The sequence below is a fragment of the Pseudopipra pipra genome, chromosome Z, assembly GCF_036250125.1.
Source record: "Pseudopipra pipra isolate bDixPip1 chromosome Z, bDixPip1.hap1, whole genome shotgun sequence".
NCBI classification, from domain to species: Eukaryota; Metazoa; Chordata; class Aves; order Passeriformes; family Pipridae; genus Pseudopipra; species Pseudopipra pipra.
Genome location: NC_087581.1, coordinates 18,753,441 through 18,777,756, shown reverse-complemented (window position 1 = coordinate 18,777,756; position 24,316 = coordinate 18,753,441). Strand labels below are relative to the sequence as shown.

General features: G+C 38.3%; 1 protein-coding gene across 5 annotated transcripts in view; it reads left to right on the top strand.

Annotated features, from left to right (window-relative positions):
• ADAMTS6 (ADAM metallopeptidase with thrombospondin type 1 motif 6) overlaps positions 1 to 24,316 on the top strand; it is a 146,756-nt gene that overhangs the window by 46,183 nt on the left and 76,257 nt on the right. For all 5 annotated transcript variants that reach the window (XM_064642755.1, XM_064642753.1, XM_064642754.1 and 2 more), the window contains exons 8-9: positions 11,153 to 11,196; positions 14,780 to 14,885. In XM_064642755.1, coding sequence (XP_064498825.1) covers positions 11,153 to 11,196; positions 14,780 to 14,885 — 150 coding nt within the window. The remainder of the gene's footprint in view (positions 1 to 11,152; positions 11,197 to 14,779; positions 14,886 to 24,316) is intronic.

Here is a 24,316-nt window from a genome sequence, read left to right as displayed (position 1 = left end):
AGCTGTATATATGTGTAGGTTGAAAGGTTGGCTAGGCAAGTTCACAGAAAAAAAATCCATTGAAAGTACTAAATACCCAGAAGCACATCTGTCTCAAAAAATCTGAGCCAAAAATAGTTGAAATTGAGAGAGTACTGGGATAACTGCCATTTTATGCTTTCTGTGGTGTTATTCTTTCTTGGGCATTCTCTTGGATCGTGAATGCAGGATAGTGGAGTCTTTGGTCTGGCCCATGTTGCGATTCTTATGTTTTTACTTTTTTACTAGGTGTGGTCTGTCATCCTAATGAACTTCTACTCTTTACAGCGTACCTCAGATACTGATGCTTTTATACCATATACAGTGTGAACAAGGGTAAATAAAGTAGACATCTTATGTATAAAGATGTGCATGATTTTCTCAGAGTTTGTAAATTAATTGTTTACAATATTCAGAAAGTTAGAGAAAAAACACATATCCACAGGAAAGTCATAGAAAGAAATAATAGAAAAACTTAGATATGCAATATGTTATTGCTATAATTTATCTCATTTATTTCTGTACAGCAGAACTAAAACTCAGTTTTAAAACTTAGCTTTAAAACTTAGCTGCTAGCTGTGTTTCCCTCCTGCCAAAGGTCTAGACTAGTTGCTTCCTATTTTCTGCTGTGTGGCAAGATGCCCCCGGCCACACCTACGTAATTAGTTTTGCTAGTTTTCCTTTTTCCCAGACTTGGTTGCGTTAGCACACTCTAAAAAGCATTGCCCTACAAGCTGCTTAAGCTGCTCAGTGTCAATGTCCTTTAAAAAAAGGCTTTATGTACTTGTTGCCAGACTTATCCTGAATGTACAGATAGAAAAATTATTAATGGTCTACTTGGAGCAGATATATAAAAATTTCTGTTCTGTTCTCTAGGCCAACTTTAGCTATTCACATCTATGTAATTCCATCTAAATTTTGGCTCAGTACTGAGAATTCAATAAAACTATTCAGTCACTTTTGAGGTTTCAGAGTACAAGTGAAGTATTTCTTACATTCTGGTGATAGTGCAAATACTGAATCGCTAAATTGTCTCTGAATGGTGATGAAGTCACAATTGTCACTCAGGTAGGTAGCTCTACATTTCTGATGCCCTTGTATAAAAGTCTTTTGTGTGTATCAGGAACTATGCTATGGAAAGCAAATTAGATATGCCACAGAAAATTTTTGAAATGCTCCTTGTAGTTCTGCTAGATTTCAATTCTCTGATTACTTTTATGAATTCACAGTCTCCAGCTTTTGCTAGCTTTGTACCTTACTATCATAATTAATTCTCAAATTTCTACAGTTTTGAAATCTTCCTATTGTTTGTCTGGATATAGGGATTTTTGATAATTTTGTTGAAAGATGCCTGGTCGAGGTGTCTTAGTGTTGGAGGGGATCTAAAGCCTAGCTTGCAATAAAATGAACATGTTCTGAAGAGGGGCGGACTCATTTAAGATTGGGCTACAACTGCCTGAAACTCCTTCTGTGTGATGGCTTATTCTGTCTGTGCTGCCATCACATTCCAGTATAGTGAAAACTCAGTCAAACATCTTTAGCCAGCATGGGTGCTCATGTTAAATGCAGAAGCATAGAACTTGGTGCAGGGCATAAAAATAGAAAGAACCAAGATGGATGTTGGGGTAGCTACTCTAGGCTTAGCTTACTGATGCTGCTGTGACTGCCATGTGTATAGCCCTCAAAATTAAGTTTATAGTGGGATAGGCCTGTTTGTATAAGATGTTTGATGACAACTTGAGCCACCAGTCAATCTCTGGTGAACTTAAAGCTCCAGTAAACTTAATACTGCTGGAACATACATTCACTGAGGATCACAAAAGAAAGTTCATGGAGGAGAGAGGAATGAGTTAGAGCAGCATGTCCCTACGTGTTGTATACAGAATGGGAAAAAGGAAGAGGTAACTTCTAAAGATGGAAAAATCAAGGTAGAGCAAGCAGTGAAGTGACGTTGCTAGTCCAAGGCCTGCAGGGAGCAGGCTTTGGAATCACAAGTGCCTGGCTGTTTCTTCAGTGCTAGAGTTTGCTAATAAAGCTGTATCTAGAGTAATTCTTGAGTATACGTTGTCAGCTAAAGTAGTCTAATGGGTTTGTGCAATGTTCATTTGCCTTCATAATATTGTGGTTGAGCTGATACTTTCTTAACTTTTTAACCATGTATGGTCTACAGAAAAGTTTTGATTAGAAGAAGAATCTGAGGAAGTATTCTGTCTTTTCAAAAATTTCAAGTGATATTAACAATACATCAGCAGACAGCAAGGAATTATCTAGTTTTATGCTACCTTACTACAATCAACTTAATTGGTACTTTTATAGGAGCAACCAGTCAGTAGTATTGATGTTGTGTGAATCTTTTTTTTTTTTTTATATTGTTAAGTTTCTGTAGGTGTCTGTCATGGATACTTGTGATCTTAAGAGTTTGTAGCCCTTCTTATTCTGTACTTTCCATTACTTCATTCTTATTTTATTGCTGTAGTTGGTAAGGACATGTTTCTGTATGAGACTCATGCCTGACATTGGAAAAGGAATCTTTTAGTCTGGACGGCTGTAGAAAAAAAGCTGAAAAGTGCAAAAAATGTACATAAACACAGATATTCTTAAAAAGCAGAAGATGACTAAAAAGCTTGGATGTATTATTTCCTCAAAAAATAGAGATTTTAAGTCTAGTCCTCTGATTTTTGGTATGATGACTTTTTATCAGTAGTTTCAAGTGTTGGATCAATCCCTAGGGTGTGTCGCAAGGTGAGAACCGTCTGTCACGTGAAAGGGGGCAGTTTACCTGGCCCATAGTGTGGGGAGATTTTCTCTATCCTTAGTGATTTATTTGTCTGTCAGTGCTCCAGGAAAGCTAAGACCCTTATGTCCAACCAGTTTGTCAGTGTCCTGTTATGGAAACCCTTCACCGAACAGATTCACTGTATTGGAGGTTGATTTGACTGCCCTTTTTGGGGAGGCGGGGCTAAGCCAACAGCATGGAGACCCTTCAGGGGGTCTTCCCAATGTGTTATCCGCTTCTGGCAACTACCAGCACCTGTAAAGGACTCACTCTAACAGTTTATGGATTAACATTCTTTATTAATACAAATTATGATAGGTTACTAAGGTTTGAGGGTTGTCTTTGATAGCATCTGGCTGCAAAAGCATGTATAAGCAATTTACTATACTATTAAGCAACTGCAAACTCTAATCCTATAGCAGCATTTAACACGCATGAAGTCATTCCTCTGGGGGTGAAGACAGGTTCAGCCCGTTGACTGATCCCAGCAGTTTTGGTGGAGTCTTCCTCAATTTTCCCCTTATTCTCAACTTACTTTTATACTATCTCTTTAGGTTTTGGTGGATGAGTGACTTTAGTAATTAGTACTTTTATCTCTGATTGATGTAAAATTGTCTTGCTTCACTTCACATGCTTAATGGTGGTGGTTGTATCTTGGCATCTGAGAAGAGAGATTTTGATATAATTGTTGGCTCAGCTGCAGAACATCTTCATCTATCTCCCTTGGTTGATAGCTACTGAATGGTCTTACGAACTACAAAATACCACCATGTTTCCCTCTCTGCAGGGATTTCTATGGAGGAAGGCCATGGCATCTCCCCTCCCCTCCCCTCCCCTCCCCTCCCCTCCCCTCCCCTGTCTGTTCCATCCTCCTAGCAGGTGCTTATGGTTGTATAGGTAATTTTCGTGGAACATGTTGATTACATTCCATCCAGGGAGATGCAGCTGCATTTTACCCTCTACTTCTTAGTCTCCTCTAATTTTTGACTCTAGCCATCTTCCCACACCATCTCAGGGTCTTCAGCTTGTGTTTAGAACTATTTTTGTTTACAAACCCATCTATTGTCATGTAATTAGTATATTTTGCAATAGCTATGCTGTATGTTTGCATGACACATCAACACAATGGTAAAGAAAATCTTTGCTTATATATTTTTCATGAAGTTAGTTGAATTTTTTTTAGATACTCTAGGAGTGGAATTTGCATTAAGAATCTTTTATTAACTCATAATTTAAAAATCTTCTTTGTACATCTGTCTTAAGGACACTGATAATACTACTGATTGTGATAAATTTACAACTGCCGTTCTAATGTTACATTGCCAAAATTGATGAAGACAAATGACAGCTTTAAAAAAATTGTTTCAGAACTGAGTTTATTTTCACTTTTTTGACTGCATTTGCAGTTTAGAAAAAGTAGTATGGAAGTGTTTCATCCATAGGGCAAGTATTTAAAAGATTTATTTTTATATCAATCTGGAGAACTAGAACTCATGGCAGTAATAGTTTTTCTTTCTGTAACTCAGAATTTATCCACCCCAGCTAAGTATCAGAATAAAGTCTAATAGAGACAGACTTTGGTTGTCTATGGCAGTATTAAAGGCATGGAAAAAGCTATTTCTGTTGAGTGATGTGTAACATGTATGTTATTTTTTCCTTCTTTGGTTTAAATAGCTCTTTTTGGTTTGAGGTTTTTGAAGAAAAAACCAAATAAGATGTGTTCTTTATTTTGAGGCAGAACACTGTTGCAGTGAACCACTTTCTGTAAGGCTGTAAGATATGCTGTAGTAAAGCTTTTAGAGAATGAAAAAATTCTCTGTAGTAAAGGGTATTGCTGTTGGTACACTGTGCAAGTCAAATAAATGAACCAGATTATCTTAAGGATGCTGCACAGTTGAAGAATTATAGCTTTTAATAAAAACTGACTAGAAGTCAGTATTTGATTTATTACTATTATTCCATGCAATTCTCTAGCATTAGAGACATTGTCCGCACTTGCAAAATAACCACTTTTTAATCATAACCAAGTATATGTATACAAAAGAATGTGGTGAAAGTACAAGCTACTCACTGTTTTCTTGGGTTTTATTTTCCATACTTTAGAAATAGTGGTTGGAATTGTCCGATAGCTTGGAAGTTTCTGATCCATTTAAGAGAAGTCTGATATTACAGTCTGATTCGGCTGTAGTTCAGTTTATAGCTCCAGGTGCTGGAACTAGGTTAACTTAATCTTTCAAAATTAGGTGCATTTTTGCCTGGTCTTTTACCATTATTCAAAAATGAGACATTTATGATTGGGTGCATAGATAAATCATGTTGCATACCATGAAGAATAAAAAGTAAAAAAGATAAAAACTCTGATGAACATGTTATGTTTATCATTGAACAGGGGTGTGTGTGAAGAACAGTCCTTATTTGAATAGCTCATTCTCGAAACCTACAATAGTTAAAAAGCAGGTGTCAAAAAGTATCATTTGGTTTAAAACAAGTGAAAAAGAAACCGTTTCTTTCAGAGGTAACTTGTTTGGAAATGTTCCATAAAAATGAGCTCTTAATGGTTTGTATTATTTAGCTCTGTTTCCTCTTAGTCAGACCAGAACCAGTTCTTAGGCTTTATTTTGTTTTCTGACAACCTTTTCAAGCAGATTAATTGGCAAATAGTCTAGTATTATATATATGAAGCACATGTTCACCTATCTCAAAGTTATAAAGACCTTCATGTCCGTCATACGTATTTGTTGGTTTTGTGTAGCCGGAATTCTCTTATGTACTTTTTACATTTAAATTCCAGCCATCTTGATAGGCAATTTGCTGTGATGATATTTTTGTCTCCTAAGGTCTTTTCCATTAAGAAATATTCCTTCAAAAACTTCAGTTATTTATATCAACATCTGTTGTAAGTATTACTCAGATTTGTTGGTAGCTTTCAGAGTAATTTCAGAGTAGGTTGATATGTGTATAAGTAAGCAGCTTGTGTTTCATACTGATTTGGAAGTTTGCTCTTCTAATAAGAGAGTTCATGCTTTGTTCACTTATGGTACTTAAGTAAAGACATGGTGTAGGTTATTGTTGTTGAATAATTAAATTCTTTAAAGTATATCTAATGCTTGTATTAATATATGTTTCCAATCCTATTGCAGGTATATTTCTTATCTCAGTGTTAATTTGATGCAAATAGTCCTTTCTGGCACACTGGACATTTCCAGTAACATATAGCTAGTAATGACAGTGCTTTATAGAGATTCTTTTCAGATAATGGGCCATTTTGCATAATGAGACTGGTGAAAAGGGCAGTGTTATAAATGCACATTAACATGTAACAGGAAATTCATTTTGCCTTTGTATCTACTACTGTTAATACCACCACTACTAGAACAACTTTTGGAATTTTAATGCACACACTGCAGAAAATTTGAAAAGCCCTTGAGTGCAAATGAAGGTGCCAGAAAGGCCACAGTGTAGTGGTGCGATGCTGACAAAGTTCCATTTATTAATCTGATTTAAAAGAAAATTTAAAAAGTGATTTTAACAGGAAAGAGCTCTACTGTAACAGAGGAACTCAACTTTGCTCCCACATAACAAACAACCTCCCCCAGATAAGCACTGAAATATTTTTATTAAAGATTGAAGAGCAATTAACTAAGTGCTGAAGACATTAGAAGAAAAATCAATTAAATACTGAGATGCAATCTCCATCTCTGAAGCTTCCTAAGCCACAGAGCTGGGGGCTTGTGTCAGGGAAACTGTCCTGTTTTCTTCCTCCTGTTTTCACTCACAAATGACTGCTGTGGAAGGAAAGGCAGATCAACTGGATAACCTAGTACAGTTTTTCTTAAATGATGCTGTAAACAACTCTTAATGTGAGATTGAATAGCTTCTAACGAATAGCTTTTATCTTCTGTAGCTTCTAGAATCAATTACTGGGGACGGTGGAGGTATGATTCTTTCTAGTAATCAAACCTGTAATTTTTTTATATCTCTTTATTTTTATATGTTTTTATTTTTGATATGAGAACACATTTGCTTACATAGAACTCTGTGTGAACTACATAGTTGCACCATCACATGTATTAGACTGGCAAGCTGACAGTTTACAGGGATCAGGAAGAATCCTTTCTCCTTTCCCTGCAATGTGTCAGCAGGGAAATATCTGTCTTCCCCTAAGATGCCTGAGATTGGCTGTAGCTGCAAATAAATTACCTGACAAGTTTGAGCAGTACTGGCAGTATTCAAAGAGAATTTATCTGCCTTATCTGTTTGACTTGAATGTCCTACTCAAATGCTCGGGGTCATGCTAGTTATCAGATTTTCAAAGGAAAGGGAATTTTTCTTCAAGTTAGAGTTGCAGATAACTGAGGCTTCTTCAAGAGATAGTCTATAGCTTATATCTGCGCTAGTACATTAAATAAACATGTCACTGACTTTTTTCTTGCACTAAGGGCCACTGCCACAGATCTTGTGTCCACACTACTAAGCTAGCTTCTTCAGAAAAAAGCTAGTGTTTTGCTTCGTAATAATTGTTTGTTGACATGTTCACAAATTTTTATGGGAGTTCTTTGAGATTAGTTGTTGTCATGGGCCAAATCTGTGCGAGGAAATTGTTAAAAAAAATTTTGGTAGACTTTTAAAACAGCTAGGTAATGCAGATAATAGAATTTCAGTGTCTAGTGTGATCCCTTTCACTTTTTAATACAGTGATGTAGATGGATACGTTAGCACAGTGCCTGCTCATATCCTGCCAAAAAAGACTAGAAATTTTTCCTTTTAAAATGTTCTTGGATGGCACACTAACTCTTCCCGTTTATCCATGGCATGACAGCACTGTACTGCTGCTCCCATGTTGAGCATCCTTATTGAGCTCATAATGGTCTATCTCTGCAGTTTCCTTCTGACTCAGTGACAGCTGTGCATTCATCATGTGTTTCCTACCTTTCTGATGCAGTTCTTCAACAGCCTTGCAGGCAGACCCAGAAGTCCCAGATCTCTTCCACATCTGCCTCATAAAATACCTTCTGATTTGTTCAGGGCAGGAGTGGCCATGTGATAAGAAATCTTCCCTCTACCTCTTTTCCATTCCACTTCCCCAGTGTGGTCACATTTCAGGGGCATTACACCCACTTTATAGGAGGCATGTGATCTCTTCTGACTTGGGCAGACGATTTTCTTGGCTGTCTCAAAGTGATCAGGCTGGCATCTCAACCTGAGCTTTTTTATAACATGCATATCTGTGTTCTTGCATTTAAATTTTGTGTGGTGTCCCTTACACAATCTGTCAGTGACCCAAACAACATTTTTGCATAATTCTTGTGACTGTTATGATTTTTAATGTTTGATTGAGATAATTGTTGGCCTGAGAATCTACCTTTTTATTGTCTTCAGCTTCTAAAGTATCATCACCTTTGTGGTGTTTTTTGGGAGGGGTCGGCTTTTTTTTTTGTTTGTTTCTGGGTTGCTTTTTTTTTTTTTTTAATAGCTATTAGACCTATCCAGTCTCATGTGGAGTCATGAGGATTTGTCATTTCAGGGGTTTCTTGGCTTAAAGTTACTATCTGTCAAGTATTAAATCTGTAGTCTTCTGCGTTTTGGAACTCAACATCTGTAGGCTAAATGAATTCCTTAGTCTACAACTTCCTTGTGAGGGGAGGAGTGGGGGCAGGCACTGATCTCTTCTTTGTAGTGACCAGTGACAAGATCTCAGGGAATGGCCTGAAGTTGTGTCAGGGAAGGTTTAGGTTGGATATTAGAAAAGGGTTCCTTACCGAGAGGGTGGCTGGGCACTGGAACAGCTCCCCAGGGAAGTGGTCACAGCACCAAGGCTGAGAGAGTTCAAGAAGCATTTGGATGATACTCTGAGGCACCTAGTGTGACTCTTGGGGCTGTCCTGTGCAGGGCCAGGAGTTGGACTCGATGACCCTTGTGGATCCCTTCCAACTCAGCATAATCTGTGATTATTAAAGTTAGAGGAAATAGTGTCAAAACCAGAAGAAGAGAGGTTAGTCTGATTTGGTTAAATCATACAGAGAAGCAAATGATGGAAGCGAGCAGTTTGGTACATAAGAATTATATGAGCTTTCAAACAAATCACGAGCAGTAACCATTCATATGAAAGTAAAAAGAGCTAAAAATGAAGCTTGAAGATGATGTAGATGAAGTAAGTCATTGGACACTGAAAATTTAGAGAGTTTTTTTGTTAAACTGGGGCCTAGGTGAGTGTATGAATTTTCCTTACAGGAAATTAATTATTGTCTATAAGATGTGAATATTTAATGAAGCCATAATTGAGAACATACTACTATCCAGGTATGTTCTTGCAAAAATAGTGATGTTTCTCTTAGTTTATTATGTAATTTAAATTTCATTATCATCATATTTTCTTTAAAATGCTAGCCTATGCATAATAAAGAACACACACTTCTTAGCAGAAATTGAAGGATACCATGGTGTGTGTTTTTCAAAAATATGACAGAAACAAGGAACTTAATTCATATCATTCTCTCCTATAAAAGTTCTTTGTGAAAATGAACTGAAGGTGAGGAGTAACTTCATATTCATACCTCTATGAGAGTAAGCTGATCCAGGCCATAAGGGCAAGTTTTCAGCTCTGCAGAAGTCAGTGACAGCATTTTACTTGAGTTCAATGGAACTGGCTTTATTATCAAACATCTGTTTTATCTAAGGATGTATACCTTTCATTGTTTTTTCTTACTACCACTGGATACTAAAAAAAATTAGAAGACCAGTGATTCTTATGTATTACAGAGACTTCTTTCTATCCAGTTCTCAGCTATGTTCTAAAGAATTTAGCTAGGGTTTTCTCACTAAATAAGACTGACCCCTCTCTGCTTTCTTTAAGGAACAAATTTTGCTTGAACTTCAATAGGATTAGGTTCAGACATTGTCCTGAATATAGAAATAAGAAGTTTACTTACTTAAATATGTAAAAGGCAGGAAACGATCAATAAAAATCTTTTGCTCTGTATCTTCGTCATCTTAAAACTTTGTCATGTACAAAACCTGATTATATTCCAAGATGTTTTTTATGAGAATGCTAATTTGATTACCTTCCTCTCCTCCAAACTGTAAACAGGAGATCAGTGAGAGTTTGAACCACCTTGATGAGATAAGCTCATATGAATACTTAAGTTTAAAGTTATAGTGTAATCCCAAAAACTGCTCCACACTCTGTACCTCTTAAAATTCCTAGGAATTCCATGTGGTCACAGCAGTCTACATGCACAGAGAGTTTAATGAATTTGTTCTGAATTTTAAGTTCATTATTTTGTCCATGGATTTGTCTTGCAGACAGACTGTAACTCTTTTAGCAGTGAAAGGTATAGATCTGATCAGACTCCTACGTTATTTTTAACTGAAATGTCTGGTGGCCTGAAATTTGGATTAAAAATTAAAGCGTAAAGATGGTATCTTTTCATATTTTTTTTCACTTGCTTTTCAGAGGAGTAGAAATTATTCTGAAATATACTGCAAAGAAATCAGTATAAATTCTTGAAAATAAATGGCATTGTAGGAATGTTCTTGTATCACTATACCATAGGATTGTGAATTCAAAATACGAAGGTGTAATTAATGAATTGACTGCTGCATGACCGATGCTATTATTAAAAGCTATGTCACCAAAAAAATTGTAATTCTTTTGTTAGCTCCAGAGACTTATATATTAACTACACAAAAACTCATTTAGCATCTATATATGAAGGATGAAAATTATCCTTTTAAGACATTTTTTAGCTTTTTGCAAAATGTTTTTTCATTTTAGTTTGTTATCAAATACTCTTAAGACATAGTATAAACATTGGAAAATAATGAGAAGGGCACTGTTATGGCAGTTCATAAGATTGTTTTCAAAAAAATGGTATAATTATTGAGAGTTACAGTTTTTAGTTAGAATCAAAGTTTTAAGTAGTAAAAGTTACAATTATTAAGTAGTAGAAGTTACAATTAATATTGTTTAGTTCATAAGTGTGAGACTATAAGAGGCTTCGAATTCTGTTCAGTAAGTAAAAGTTAAGTGTTATGAATCAGTAGTAGTCTATAGATAGGCTGCTGTAACTTCATAACAGAGTGGTAGACTGCTTTATGGAGTTGGTGATTACAAAGATCCACTTTAACCATTTTTTTCTTACTGGCAGGTGTCCCACTGGCCTGAGGCCAGCAGCTCTGAGTGTACGGCAGCTTGTGGTTTACACCAGAGCATAGAAAATGCCGACACCAGCTGGCTGCACAGTGAAACTGATTGCAGTCTGACAAGTTGGACTGTGATACAGATGTGTGATAAATATACAGACTATCCTACAAATTTGATTCACTGACATATGTTATCTACTTTTTTCTCCTTAACAGATACGATATCTGCACTTATAAAAACAAGCCTTGTGGCACACTGGGTAAGTATATAAAGAGAAATTTCAGCTTGTATTTGCTGTTTTTTTGCTTTATACTTAGCTATTGGTTTATTGACCGATTAGATCTTCTGAAGTTTGTGCTTTTGAAGTTTTTATAAACATGAACAATAAAAGGTGTCCTAGGTGGTCTTTGGCTTTGATACATTGCTAGAAGTTTGAATTGTGTGTATTTCATCTCTGGCAGCTGTTGTTCTGATAAAACCTAGTAGATGACTCAATTGTACTTCTTATAGAAGACAACTTGCTCTTTATTTCCGTTTAATCTGTCTCCATAATCTAGTTAAAAAATACAAGTAAAAATCCTCTGGAAAATTAAAAAATGACCAAAAAACTCCCAAACCATACAAAAGAAATGGATTTCGAGGTTTGTTCTCTTGTACACAGTGAGTACAGCTTTATATTTTTCCTTTCACAGACTTAGAAGAAAACAGCACAGTGACAGAAATTCCTTAAAACAATGCTTTGACAGTGGAGAAGCACACCTTAGGTTAAGGATGGAGAGCTATTGTTCTCTCCATACCTAAATTCATCACCAAAAGTTATTTACTTTAGTAAATAACTGTACGTTGTTACCTGTGACCATAGGTTGTTACCTTCAGTAGTACTTTAATATATGAAAGAAACATTATTCAAAGGCCAATGTAACCTTTATTAAGATTTTTTTTCAATTTACATCCTTTCATAAGCCTCTTTCTTGTAGGTAATTAAAGATAAAATTCTAAATCAGCTAGTTCAGATCAATAATACTCCTTTCTCAGTCAGAGTTCATGATTGTATTTGCTTTGTCTTTCCCTATATTACTGTATGCTTAATAACCTTAACTTATGTTAATTTTTCTACGAGTCTCTCAAGTCAGCACAATGCTTCTGGCAGAGGAATGTAGTTTACATCGTAAAAGGTACCAGAATTTTGCCTGCTGTAAATATGAACAAAATCCACAGCTTAGTAGAAGGCATTTGTAAAGGCCATTTGCTTTAGTAAAAGGCAAATGATGATGAATTTCTAAATGTAACTGATTTTCTTTGATGTTGAGGTGACAAAACTGAGACTGTGTACATTGATGTCTGAGAATTGGCTTTGCAAGTGTTAAAAGAAGAAAGGTTGAAAGAGCATACATTCATGCATGAACTATTTGATATTTTTAGGTGATATTTTTAACACAGATCATTAGTGTGCTAGTTCTTACTGTATCAGATTTTGGCAGAAAAGCAAAATCTGCTTCACTTGAATTCATTGTAACAGAGGATAGACTTTGGCAAATGTTTTATTAAACAAAAAGCTTTATTTGAAAAAAAAAAACCAACTAAAAATAAGAGTGTTATAAGAGTATTGGCAACAAAACCGTGACATTTTTTTTACATTATAGGCATTGAATTGGAGAAGAGAGGACACCCTGTGGTCCTCTTCTGCAAGGCATTTGATATGCTTAAGTCTCACTGACCTCCAGTAACTAATCATATATTTAAGGAGTCTGTGAACAAAAGTCTCAGGTCTCAAAAGGTCTCAAAAGGTCAAAAGAAACCTGGATAATTGGTATTATAAGACAAAAAAGAAATAAAGGATTTGGTGTGGCAGAGACATCTGTGTCCTATTCCAGTTTCCTGAAACAGGGAATCTTGCTATCTTTCTAGAAAAGATAGACCTCACATGTCTTGCAATATGTCTGTGGCTCCAGTGAAGGCCAGTTCTTTCTAAAATCTGAGCAATAGACTGAGTTCTTAACTTGATCTCTGTTACTTTCTGCAAGCGTGGTATGGAATTACATTACTCTGGTTTTGTAAGTTGCTGAAGCAAGTGCTTAGTTAGAAAATGTGAAGATGGAGATGACTTTGTCTTTCAAATATGGTGGACTTTACAGGGGAACATGACAGTTGTATATACGTATTGCCATGTTGTCTTCAGAATTTCCTCAATTAGCGTAGCATAGGTGAACTATAATTACTGTATTTTCTGCAGGTTCAACACTGCAAAAAATACATGTTTTTCTCCATGGACAATCTGTTTTCTTTTGATGTTTTATGATGTCTTCAGGGGGTGTCTCTACAGCAATGATTTGTTTATAGCAGTAGTACTGTTTTGATGCAAATTCTCCAGACACACATTGTCACCTTTTTCCCATGTCAGTTTGGTTATCGGAGTAGTTTTGATGTATATAAACTAGATTTGTTTGGGAGAAAACCTAAATCGGAACAAATACCCCCAAATGCTCTGTATGTGCCTGCAGGAGACATTAGATCCCACATGGGCTGTTTCCTTGTGATACCCTTGTAATATTTTTTCCCTTTAGGAAGCTTTGAACCACATGTGTAGTGACTATGTTCAGCCTATAGGATTCAACGAGTCCAAAGTAAAGTGCCCAACCTACATAAAAAGATATGTGGATAGCTTCAATATCAGTGCTTCACTGTGTTGACCCACTCCTATGGCTCCAGATTACTTGCTGATGTGGACACAGCCAGTGTGTCTTCTTATTACTTGCTTACTGTTAGTCCAAATGGAATAATTTGATGCTTGCTCATATAGAGTATACTTTCTCTCTGCCCCACTCCCTGTCTCTTTCTGCTTATCCCCCAATCAAAGTTACACTTTTCCTAGTTTTTTTGTTGTTGATGTTGATTGGGTTTTTTTTTTTGTTTTGTTTGGGTTGGGTTGGGGTTTTTTTGTTTGGTTTGGTTTTTGGTGGTGGTAGTTTGTTTTATTTTGGTTTGGTTTTGGTTTTTGGTTTTGTTTTGTAGTGTACTGGGTTGTTTTGTAGTTAACTGAGCAGGTAATTTCCTTAAAGGAAGGTTTATTGCTTCTTTCAGATTAGAAACGCTAGGGAGGAATAGGTTAAATAAATCTGATGTTCTTTAGTGGCACTAAATTATGACTGGAGTATGTATGTAACAATGTGTTGCCGAAGAATGTGCAAGATACAGAAGAACCATAACCCATAAATTGCCAGTAGCTTTCTCTCTCTAAAGAAAGTTTTTAAGAGCGCTTGTAACACAATAAGGTTTAAATTCCAGAAGATGATGGGTGATAAATGGAAAAGACTTCCATGGTTAAATGAATACTTGTTATTAACATGTCTCCTCTCTTCACTGATGCATTGAGTTTTGTTTTTTTAATTTTTTTAATGTACCATGTGAGGTTTTTCATAGCTAAAAAAGTTGCTTCTATGTTTTTATGAACCCACTAAACTTAAACAGATTTCTTTAGAAAAATAGTGTGGATACATTTTGCTTTCTTCAGGCTGAAGAATGTTAAAATAGCAATGCTTTCTTGAATTCCCTCTCCTGGCTCAAGTTACTAGGTGGTCCCAAGTTACCAGAAGTAAAATTTATAAATCTAACCCCTAGTCTAGACATTTTCCAGCACTGACTGCAGTTCAAAAAATATTAATGTCTAGCCGGCAAAGTAAAATTCCCCCCAGTGATTTTGTAAATGACTAGAAAGTTAACCTTTTGCCAACTGCTCCTTCTGTGCATAGAAGTTATTAAAAAGAATCCAGGCATTTAAAACTAGGGCTTTTAAGACTGAAACACCTTGGCATGACCCTTTGTGTCTCCTTCTGTTTATTCAGGCTTGGCCTCTGTGGCTGGAATGTGTGAGCCTGAAAGGAGCTGCAGCATTAATGAAGACATTGGCCTAGGTTCAGCTTTTACCATTGCACATGAGATTGGTCACAAGTGAGTGAGTTTAAAAAAAGAATAAGTTTTAATGTATCACCTTTTTAATATTAGTTTAATAATAGATTTTTTTTCCCTGCACTGTCTCTATTCCTGTGCTCCATGTTTCTGTATATAGTATTAATGAGTGGCAATACATTTTATTTAGTATATATTACCAGAGGCCTTAAATTTATAACTGAAGACTCATTGTTTACCCTTTGATTTCAGATTCCAGCTAAATCTCTCCTTCTGAGATTTGAATCACAACCTTTCTACTCTGTTTCATATTTTAAAATATTTGGCTTTGAAAATTTTCTTTCCCCCCTTTTGTTTACCTTTCTTTATGAAACAGAAGAGGTTAAAGGTAATTTTTTTTTGCTTTTTGTTATTTTATCTTAAATAGAATTCAAACTTTTATTATTGAAACATTGATTCCATTGTCAATATTTGTATACTTTTAGTCCTCTTTCACTTGAGCATGAAGAATCTGAAACAGGCATAGAGCAGTCGTAGCATCACTAGTTACATTTAAAGTGTCAGCCTATCATTTTAAAGAGCATGTTGTTATGAGACTGATAAAATCTGAGTAGTGTTTGATCTAGAAATATTTCAGGCCTTCCCTCAAAGACAACATTTTTAGTACATTGTGATGACTCTAAAAAGACTAAGCACCTTCTTTTATCAAGAGGTTTCCTTCTTTGTTTGCGTGGGTTGACCAACGCTGAGTTATGGATGACATGCTTTTGCAGTCATTAGCTGATCGAACTGTTAAAAATTCCAGTGCAGACTGAAATGGAAGCTAGCAACCTGCTGATCAAAAAAAGGATTTGGAAGTAAACAGTTATTTCTAGCCCACCTATTTTGTGAGACAATTACCGGACAACTATGTTTTCATTTATATTATGTATGAAAAAAACAAAGTAGTGTAAATGACTTCTGGAATTCAAAAGCAATTCAAAAACATACCTAACTCCCCTAACCTTCATTTCCTTCCTTCCTTCTTTTCCCTTACTTGTATGAGCTGAAAAAGATAGGGTAAAGTAAATATATTTCTACTGTTGAGGAAAGAGCTCCTCCAATCACTAAATACTTATAGTTCTGAAATCCCTGTAAATAACATCTTGTTAGATGACCTAGCTGTGAATTGTCTTATGTTTAACATAAAACCCCAATGTTCCAGTACAATATTTTCATTCTAACTCATATTCCATACAGCTGCATTCACGTAGAGTCTGAGAATAGTTAGGGTTGGAAAGGACTTCTGGAGATCATCCTAATTCATTTCCCCTGTCACAGGAACATTGCCAGGTGGGGTTTGAATGTCTCCAGAGATGGAGACTCCACAAGCTCCCTGGGCAGCCTGTTCCAGTGCTCTGCCACCCTCAATGTAGAGAGGTTCTTCCTCATGTAGAGGTGGACCTTCTTGTGTTTTAGTTTATGGCCATTACTCTTTGTCCTGTCGCTGGGCAGCAGAGTCTGGCATCATCCTCTTGACACTGGCCTTTGATATACTTATGTATGTTTTATGGATGTTATTCCAGAGATGCATGAAAGTAATTTAATGTGTGCAGGTATTTTGTCATGCAAAGCTGGCATGATGACCAGAACTGATTTGAGGAGCTTAGACTGGTTAGAATCCAAAAAAAAGCAATATAGTGATAGCATATATCCTGTGATCACAGGAGTGTTTTTAACCATCTGTGTTTTCTATGTTCCATATCTTTTGAATGCTTATACATAAAATCTTTTAAAATTCTGAAATCTCAGCTCTTTGAGGCTTTCAGCTAATTCTGTAGCTGGCATGATATGTCAAATGCTGGCTTGAAAAGAAGTAGAATTTTTTTTTTATCCAATGCACAGTCATTAAAGAAAGTTGCACTGCAAGCTTGGTGTTGAAAATTAACATGCCGTGTAGATACCTTCAGTAAAAGCTGGAATGTGAGTATGTGAGCAAAAAATCTTCAGTTTTTATAATGTTTTATGGTAGCCACTCATCACCTATCGTTCTACCCACACTGTGACTAAATGCCTCTAGGACTATACCAGAGTTGTTATTTCCTCTCAGCTTCCTAGTTTCCAGTGCCCGTTTGAAGTCATTTGCATATGTGAGTAAAATAATTGTTTCAGAGAGCCTTGTAAACATATTTCTTTGGCTGTACTTCTTTTCAGACTTGGGAATAGGAAATTGACTTCATTTTCAAATGAAAAATAGAAGCATTTAAGGGACTTGTCTACACTGAATATGTAACATACAACAAAAAAGCACTCAATTACATAGAATCACAGAATGGGTCAGGTTGGAAGGGACCACACTGGGTCATCTGCTCCAACCTCCCTGCTCAAGCAGGGTCATCCTAGAGCACATTACACAGAGTCGTGTCCAAATGGTTCTTGAATATCTCCAGTGAGGGAGACTCCACGATCTCTCTGGGCAATCTGTTCCCATGCGCGGTCACCCACACAGTAAAGAAGTTCTTCCTCTTGTTCACATGGAACGTCCTGTGCATCAGTTTCTGCCCATTACCTCTTGTCCTATTGCTTGTCAGCACCAAGAAGAGCCTGGCTCCACCCTCCCTTCAGATACTTACAGAGATCGATGAGGTTCCCTCAGTCACCTCTTCTCGAGGCAGAACAGGCCAAGTTCCCTCAGTCTTTTCTTGTAGAAGGGGTGCTCCAGTCCTCTTATCATCTTCACAGCCCTCTGCTGGACCTCCTTCAGGGGCTCCGTGTCTCTCTTATCCTGAGGAGCCCAGAACTGGACACAGCACTCCAGGTGAAGCCTCACGAAGGCTGAGTAGAGGGGCAGGATCACCTCCCACAGCCTGCTGGCAATGCTCTTCCTAATGCACCCCAGGACACCATTGGCCTTCTTGGCCACAGGGCCTCACTGCTGCCTCGGGGGCAGCTTGTTTTCCACCAGGACCCCCAGGTCCTTCTCCACAGAGCTGCTTTCCAGCAGGTTGGCTCCCAGCCTGTACTGGTGCCTGGGGTAGTGCAGGACCTGCACTTGTCCTCTTTGAATTTCAGGCAGTTCTTCTCTGCCCATCTCTCCAACCTGTCAAGGTCCTTCTGAAGGGCAGCACAGCCCTCTGGGGTATCAGCCACTCCTCCCACCTTCATTCAGGTGATTGATGAATATACATATAAAAAAACTACAGGGGGCAAAGATTTGAAGAAAAAACAAAACAACCCCTCCAATAAATATTTTATAGAAAGTATGACTGACCACTGCAATCACACTCAGACTATCAGTCTCTTTAAGTTTTCAAGAAGAAATGCTGTTCTGGATAGCATTCTAATTAGATAAGAATGGGGGAATTGCACTTCGAAAGATCATGATTTTATTAATTGTATAGTTGGTATGGAATACCAAGTTTTTTAAAAAAATGTTGAACTGAGAATCAAAATTCTCTTGTGATTAAAAGAGAACAGGTATGATGATGCATATATAATTATCATAATACATATATTATTATCATGATTATCCACGATTTCTCTAAAACTGGATTTGTAAACTTCCCTGATGGAAGTATGGCTCAACTTGTTGGTTTCTAGTAGTTTTTTTAATTATAGAGTGATGAGAAGTCATTAGATCCTTCAATCTGACTTTCTGTTTTTCATAATGTGTTAAATTTAACTCATTTAACCTTGTGTTGATCCAAGTAAGTTCCATTTGGTTGAAGAATATTATCCAGAAAAGTATTTCTTGAAAACTTAAAAAGGCTGATAGTCTGAGCGTGATCGTAAATAGTCAGTCATACTTTCTCTTAAATATTCATAGTTTTTAAAACTTGTAGTTTTTATATGTGTATAACCCAGTTTTGGTACTGTTAAGCTGTATGCGGTCGAGACTCATAACCAGCTGTTTTTATTGAAGATGGTTGTACACTGTGATTGTTTCTTTCTTAAAGAGCATAAACAATGGAGATACTAACGCTTTTATGGTTGTTTCTCCCTAGGCGTGGTTCAGAGAACAGCCTTGTATTACTCTTAATACTGCTGTGAATCAGATAAAAGTCATAGTTGGCACTTAGCCTTCAGAATAGTTTCTCTAGAAAACTGATTTTTGATGCTTGACATGCTCAATGCCTACTTTCCTACCATTAGATATTTCACACCGAAGACACTTAAGATTCCTGGTAAGCAAAAATCACAAACAGTGATTTCTTGTAGCAGGAGTGAGAATTGAGTGTGTATTCCCTGAATTTTCGAGCAAAGTTTGACTTTTTGGTGAAGAAAGAAACTGTTTTCAGGCCTAATCATGCTTTTATGCTCAGACAAGTTGAACAATTTAAGATCCAGTCCCATTTTCTATTTACCTAACAGCTGAGTTAGGTGGCTTTCTGCTCTATGCTTCTATATTCTAAAATATCTTGCCCCACACAGGCTGTACAGGATGCTTAGTTGAACTGATAAGGAATTTCAGATTCCACTGAAAGATGTATTTTGCTAAAAGAAAGGCATTGTGCCGTTCATTGTTGCAGTCCTGTGGAGAAGTTAGCTGAGATCTGGAAAGTAAATAATAAAGTGAAGTAGAACAAATGAAAGTGGGTGAACAAAAGAAATGTCAAAACATGACCATAGTGGACTAGGCATAGGACAGAGAGTTCCCCATGACACTTGGAGTAAGAAAAGAATTTACTAATGACAGAAACCTATTAAGGGCTGTATGGAGGGAACAGGTAGAGAAGACTGGTGCCTGAAGTAATTTCTGAAAAGTCAGAATTTATAGAAATTGGACTTACAGAAGATGTAATGAATTTAGATTCAGATGAGTTTGACAATTTTATCTTGATAGAGAAAGATTTAAAAAATAATAAGAACATAGATTATAGTCCAATTGACTAAATTGTCTTCAAGATAAGAAGAGCAATAATTTCAAGCATGTATTTAGTTGTCCTTGTTTTTCTTGAAAGAGAACCCTAAGCATTCTTCAGAGGACTGCAGGATGCTGTTTTTAATATGTTGCCAAAGCACTTCGGGAGAGGGATCTATGGAATGATCTTCGAGTCTAGTCTGAAGATTTGCCTGGAAGCTGTCTCTCACTGTAGCTGTTTGAAGATTGTTAACTTGGAGTGTCCTGCTTGGAATACCGCCCCTTTTAGGTTTGAACTTAAGGTTGAAGTTGTTTACAATGCACAAGTCGATGGTCTGTTTAGCATTCTGCACTAGGCACCACTCGGGTATGACAAATATCGTGAACATTTCTCTGTCACACCAAGACGTAGTCAGTGAGGTGCCAATGCTTGGATCGAGGATGCATCCAGGTTGTCTTCAAACTATCTTTCTGCTGAAAGATAGTGTTGGTGATGGTGAGCTGCTGCTCTGCACAAAACTCTATCAGAAGGTGTCCATTATCGTTGCAGTTGGGGCACATATACTAAAGAGAACATGTTGCTTGTTGTGTAGTGGGAGGTGTAAGGAGATAATATGATCAGAATGACCTGTCAGCAAATTTTCAAGTTTAGAGACAATAGAGTTTTTGATCATGAAGCCAACTCCTGAAAGATGACTTTCAGTTCTGGGTTTACCTGACCAAAAGAGGGTGTAACTGGCACCATGTTCTCTAAGGCTGCCTTCCTCATGGGGACAAACTTCACTGAGAGCAGCAACGTCGATGTTAAGTCATGACAGTTCATGGGCAATTAGAGCAGAACGACTCTCAGGATGTCCACTATCTGCAGTATCAAGCATGGTTCTGATGTTCCAGCATGTGAGAGTCAATTTGAACACACCTTTAAAGGCAGCTGTATGCCTTTGTCTCTTTATCTTTGTTCGACCACATCAGAAGATGCCTGTTGGCTGCGGTTGACCAACCAGGTGAAGGGTGGAGATGAGCTTTGGTTAGGCCACCTTTTCTAGGCCCCTCTCCATATGGAGCAAGCAGTGCTCTCCTTGAAAAAGGCTGCTTGGTCATTCAGGATGCTGCTGAAAGAGACTGTCATCTCCAGGGTCAGTCTCAAGCGACCAATGTCCTGAACCATCTGTATGCAGGGTTGGGTCTGCGGCTTCCAGTGCACCTTATCACCTGCCGTTTCAACCCTCGCCTGTTGCTACAGGGCTTTTCAAATGTGGATATAGCCTTCGAGCCTGTGCACTGGATTTTTTGGGTGAGGCACAGCATGTGCAGAACTGGTCCCACCCTTTACTCCTAAGGTTCATCTACCAGGGCCTAGCGAGCTTGGACAGTGACAGCAAAGTCCTTAGGATGTAAGTTTAATTAGAGTATCCTTATCTTGGATGGATGGCCTTACAGGGCTAAGGGAGCTCCATCTGCTTGGGTTTGGAGTTAGAGTTGTCCTTCTCCTAGGATGACTGCCGAAAGGCTAGTGAGCCCATCCTGCCCACGGACACATTTTATCTGACCCTTCAGTTTTAACCTGTTTGGCATGGGAGACCCTACCAGAGGCATATACCACCGCCAGCACAGCTCACAACCTCATAGGGGCACAAAAGCTTCTCCCCTACTAAAATGATTTGGATGAGCCTTTCCCCTCCCCCCAGCCTCCTACACTCAAACCCAAGGACATTCCCTTGCCCTAAACACCCTTCTAAGATGCTATATATCCAAAAAATTACAATTATATTATAATTCCAAAAACCTTTCCTGGGAAGAAGCTCCAAACAAGCCAAGCCCAGCACATCCCACTCTGACTGCAACAATGCTGGAAGAGGGAGCGATCCCGACACACCCCTGGGCAGGACAGGCACACAAATAAGGGGTCCCCACACCCATCCGGGGCTCGGGCACCTCCCAAGGCTCCAGCCCAGCCTGAACCCTCCCAGCCCCCAGAAAAACCCACTACCCATCCTAACCTTACCCTCTCCTCCCACCGTGTCACCACAGGCCCCTCGTTGCACCACCCACCCGTGGCCTTCCAAATGGGACTACCCCGCCTGCCCTCCCACTAGTCCGAGGATCCCTCAGGCCCACCCAGCCCCCTCCCGGTCCCCACCCAGGAATGATGAAAACAATGAGGAGATCCAGGAATTCTTGATAAAGAAGAGAACTGCTCACCAAGCACATCTTGCTCAGCCATCTTGTTATGTAAGAAAAGCAGCCTTTCGTCTTGCATGCAGTAAGCTCCAACAGAAACTTTGAGACATCCAGAACAAGTGGTGGATCAATCTAGCAGAAAAGATTCAATTGTGTGCAGATACGGGTGATCACAGAGGATTCTATGAGGCTTTGAAAGCAGTGTATGGACTTACACACCAGGTTCAAAGCCCTTTACTCAGTGCAGATGGTCAAATTCTTCTCACAGATAAAATTTCCATTCTGAATCGATGGTCTGAACATTTTCAGACTCTTTTCAGTACCAACCGTGTAGTTCAAGGCTCAGCAATTCAGTACATTACACAACAACCACTGAAAAATGAATTGAATATTCCCCCTGCTATGGGAGAAACTCTTAAGGCCATACAGCAGGTGAAAATTGGCAAGGCAGCTGGGGTTGATGGAATTCTACCTGAAGTCTGGAAGCACAGAGGCCAGGCACTCCATGCTAAATTTCACGAGTTTGTGGTGCGCTGTTGGAAACTAGGCAAACTACCATTAGACCTCTGTGACGCAGTCATCATCACCTTGTATAAGAAGAAAGGAAATAAATCAGACTGTTCAAATTACCAAGGTATTACTCTGCTCTCCATTGCTGGTAAAATTGTTGCAAAAATACTTTTGAACAGATTAACACCCGCTATAGCTGAAGAACTTCTACCTGAAAGCCAATGTGGTTTCAGAGCCAATAGGAGCACCACAGACATGGTATTTGTTCTCAGACAACTGCAAGAGAAGTGTAGGGAACAGAATAAAGGACTCTATGTAACTTTTGTTGTTTTCATCAAAGCTTTCGATACTGTGAGCAGAAAAGGTCTGTGGTAGATTTTGGAACGTTTAGGATGTCCTCCCAAGTTCCTTAAAATGATCATTTTGCTTCATGAGGATCAGTGCGGCCAAGTCAGATATGGCAATGCACTTTCTGGGCCCTTTCTAATAACCAATAGTGTAAAACAAGGTTGCATTCTTGCACCAACTCTATTCACAGTCTTCTTCAGCATGATGCTCCAAAGGGCCATGGTAGACCTTGATGAAGAAAATGGTATCTACATTCGATATCGTACCAATGGAAGCCTATTCAGCCAAAGGTGACTGAAGGCCCATCCTAAGACTTTAAATCACCTTGTCTGGGAGCTGCTTTATGCTGACGATGTCACCCTCATTGCCCACACAGAAGCAGCTCTGCAGCGTTTAACACCCTGCTTTGCAGAGGCTGCTGAGCTTTTTGGGCTGGAAGTCAGCTTAAGAAGACAGAAGTTTTCTACCAACCTTCACCTCAGGAAGACTGGCGAATCATCATTGCCGAATCAGAGCTCAAATCAGTCCAGCAGTTTAATTATCTGGGAAGCGTCATCTCCTCGGATGGTAAGACTGACGAAGAGATAGACAATAGGTTAGCAAAGGCATATAGTGCTTTTGGAAAGCTTCATAAAAGAGTTTGGTGAAATAAACACCTGAAGAAAAGTACCAAGATCAATGTTTACAGAGCCATTGTGCTGTCTGCTCTTTTCTATGGGTCTGAATCATGGGTCATTTACCGCCACCACTTGCGACTCTTAGAACACTTCCATCAGCGCTGCCTGCGTACAGTCCTAAACATCCACTGGACTGATTACGTGATTAATGCGTCTTTTCTTGAATAGGCAGCGGTTATGAGTATTGAGGCCATGTTGCTGAGAACACAGCTGTGTTGGGCAGGACACGTCTCCAGGATGAAGGACCACCGCCTCCCTAAGATCTTGCTTTATGGTGAACTTGCCACTGGCTGCCGCAAGAGAGGAGCCCTGAAGAGGAGATACAAGGACTCCCTGAAACAATATCTCAGCTTTTGTCATATTGATCATCATCATTGATCTACTCTGGCCTCCAGTCGTGAGACATGGAGACACACTATTCATAATGCTGCTGCTTCTTTTGAGAACACACAGAGATTCATTCTTGAGGAGAAGAGACAACACAGAAAGAACCGTGTCTTGCCAATACCGCCTAAGGAGACTTTCTGCTGTGCCTTTTGCAACCAGACTTGTCTATCTCGCATTGGCCTTTTTAGCCATCAGCACGTTTGTAGCAAGTGTGGGTAGAGTCCTTCTCAAATCTTCATTTGCAAAGCCTAGCCATGATGATGATTTAGTTCATACAGCTAAAACATGCTTTTTAAAAAGCACTTTTTAAAAAGTCTCTTTTCAGCCTGTATGCAAAGAAAAATATCATAAATATCCCTCCTACCATATGAGAAAGTTTGTCTTCAGTGATGCAGTAAAATGCCTTTCATAAACTGCTTGTCTTTTCCTCATTCTTTAGCGATCAGTGAGCTTCACATTTAATCAGTGCATTGGGTTTGCATAGCCAGGTTTTGGTAGCAGGGGTGCTATAGGGGTGTCTTCTGTGAGAA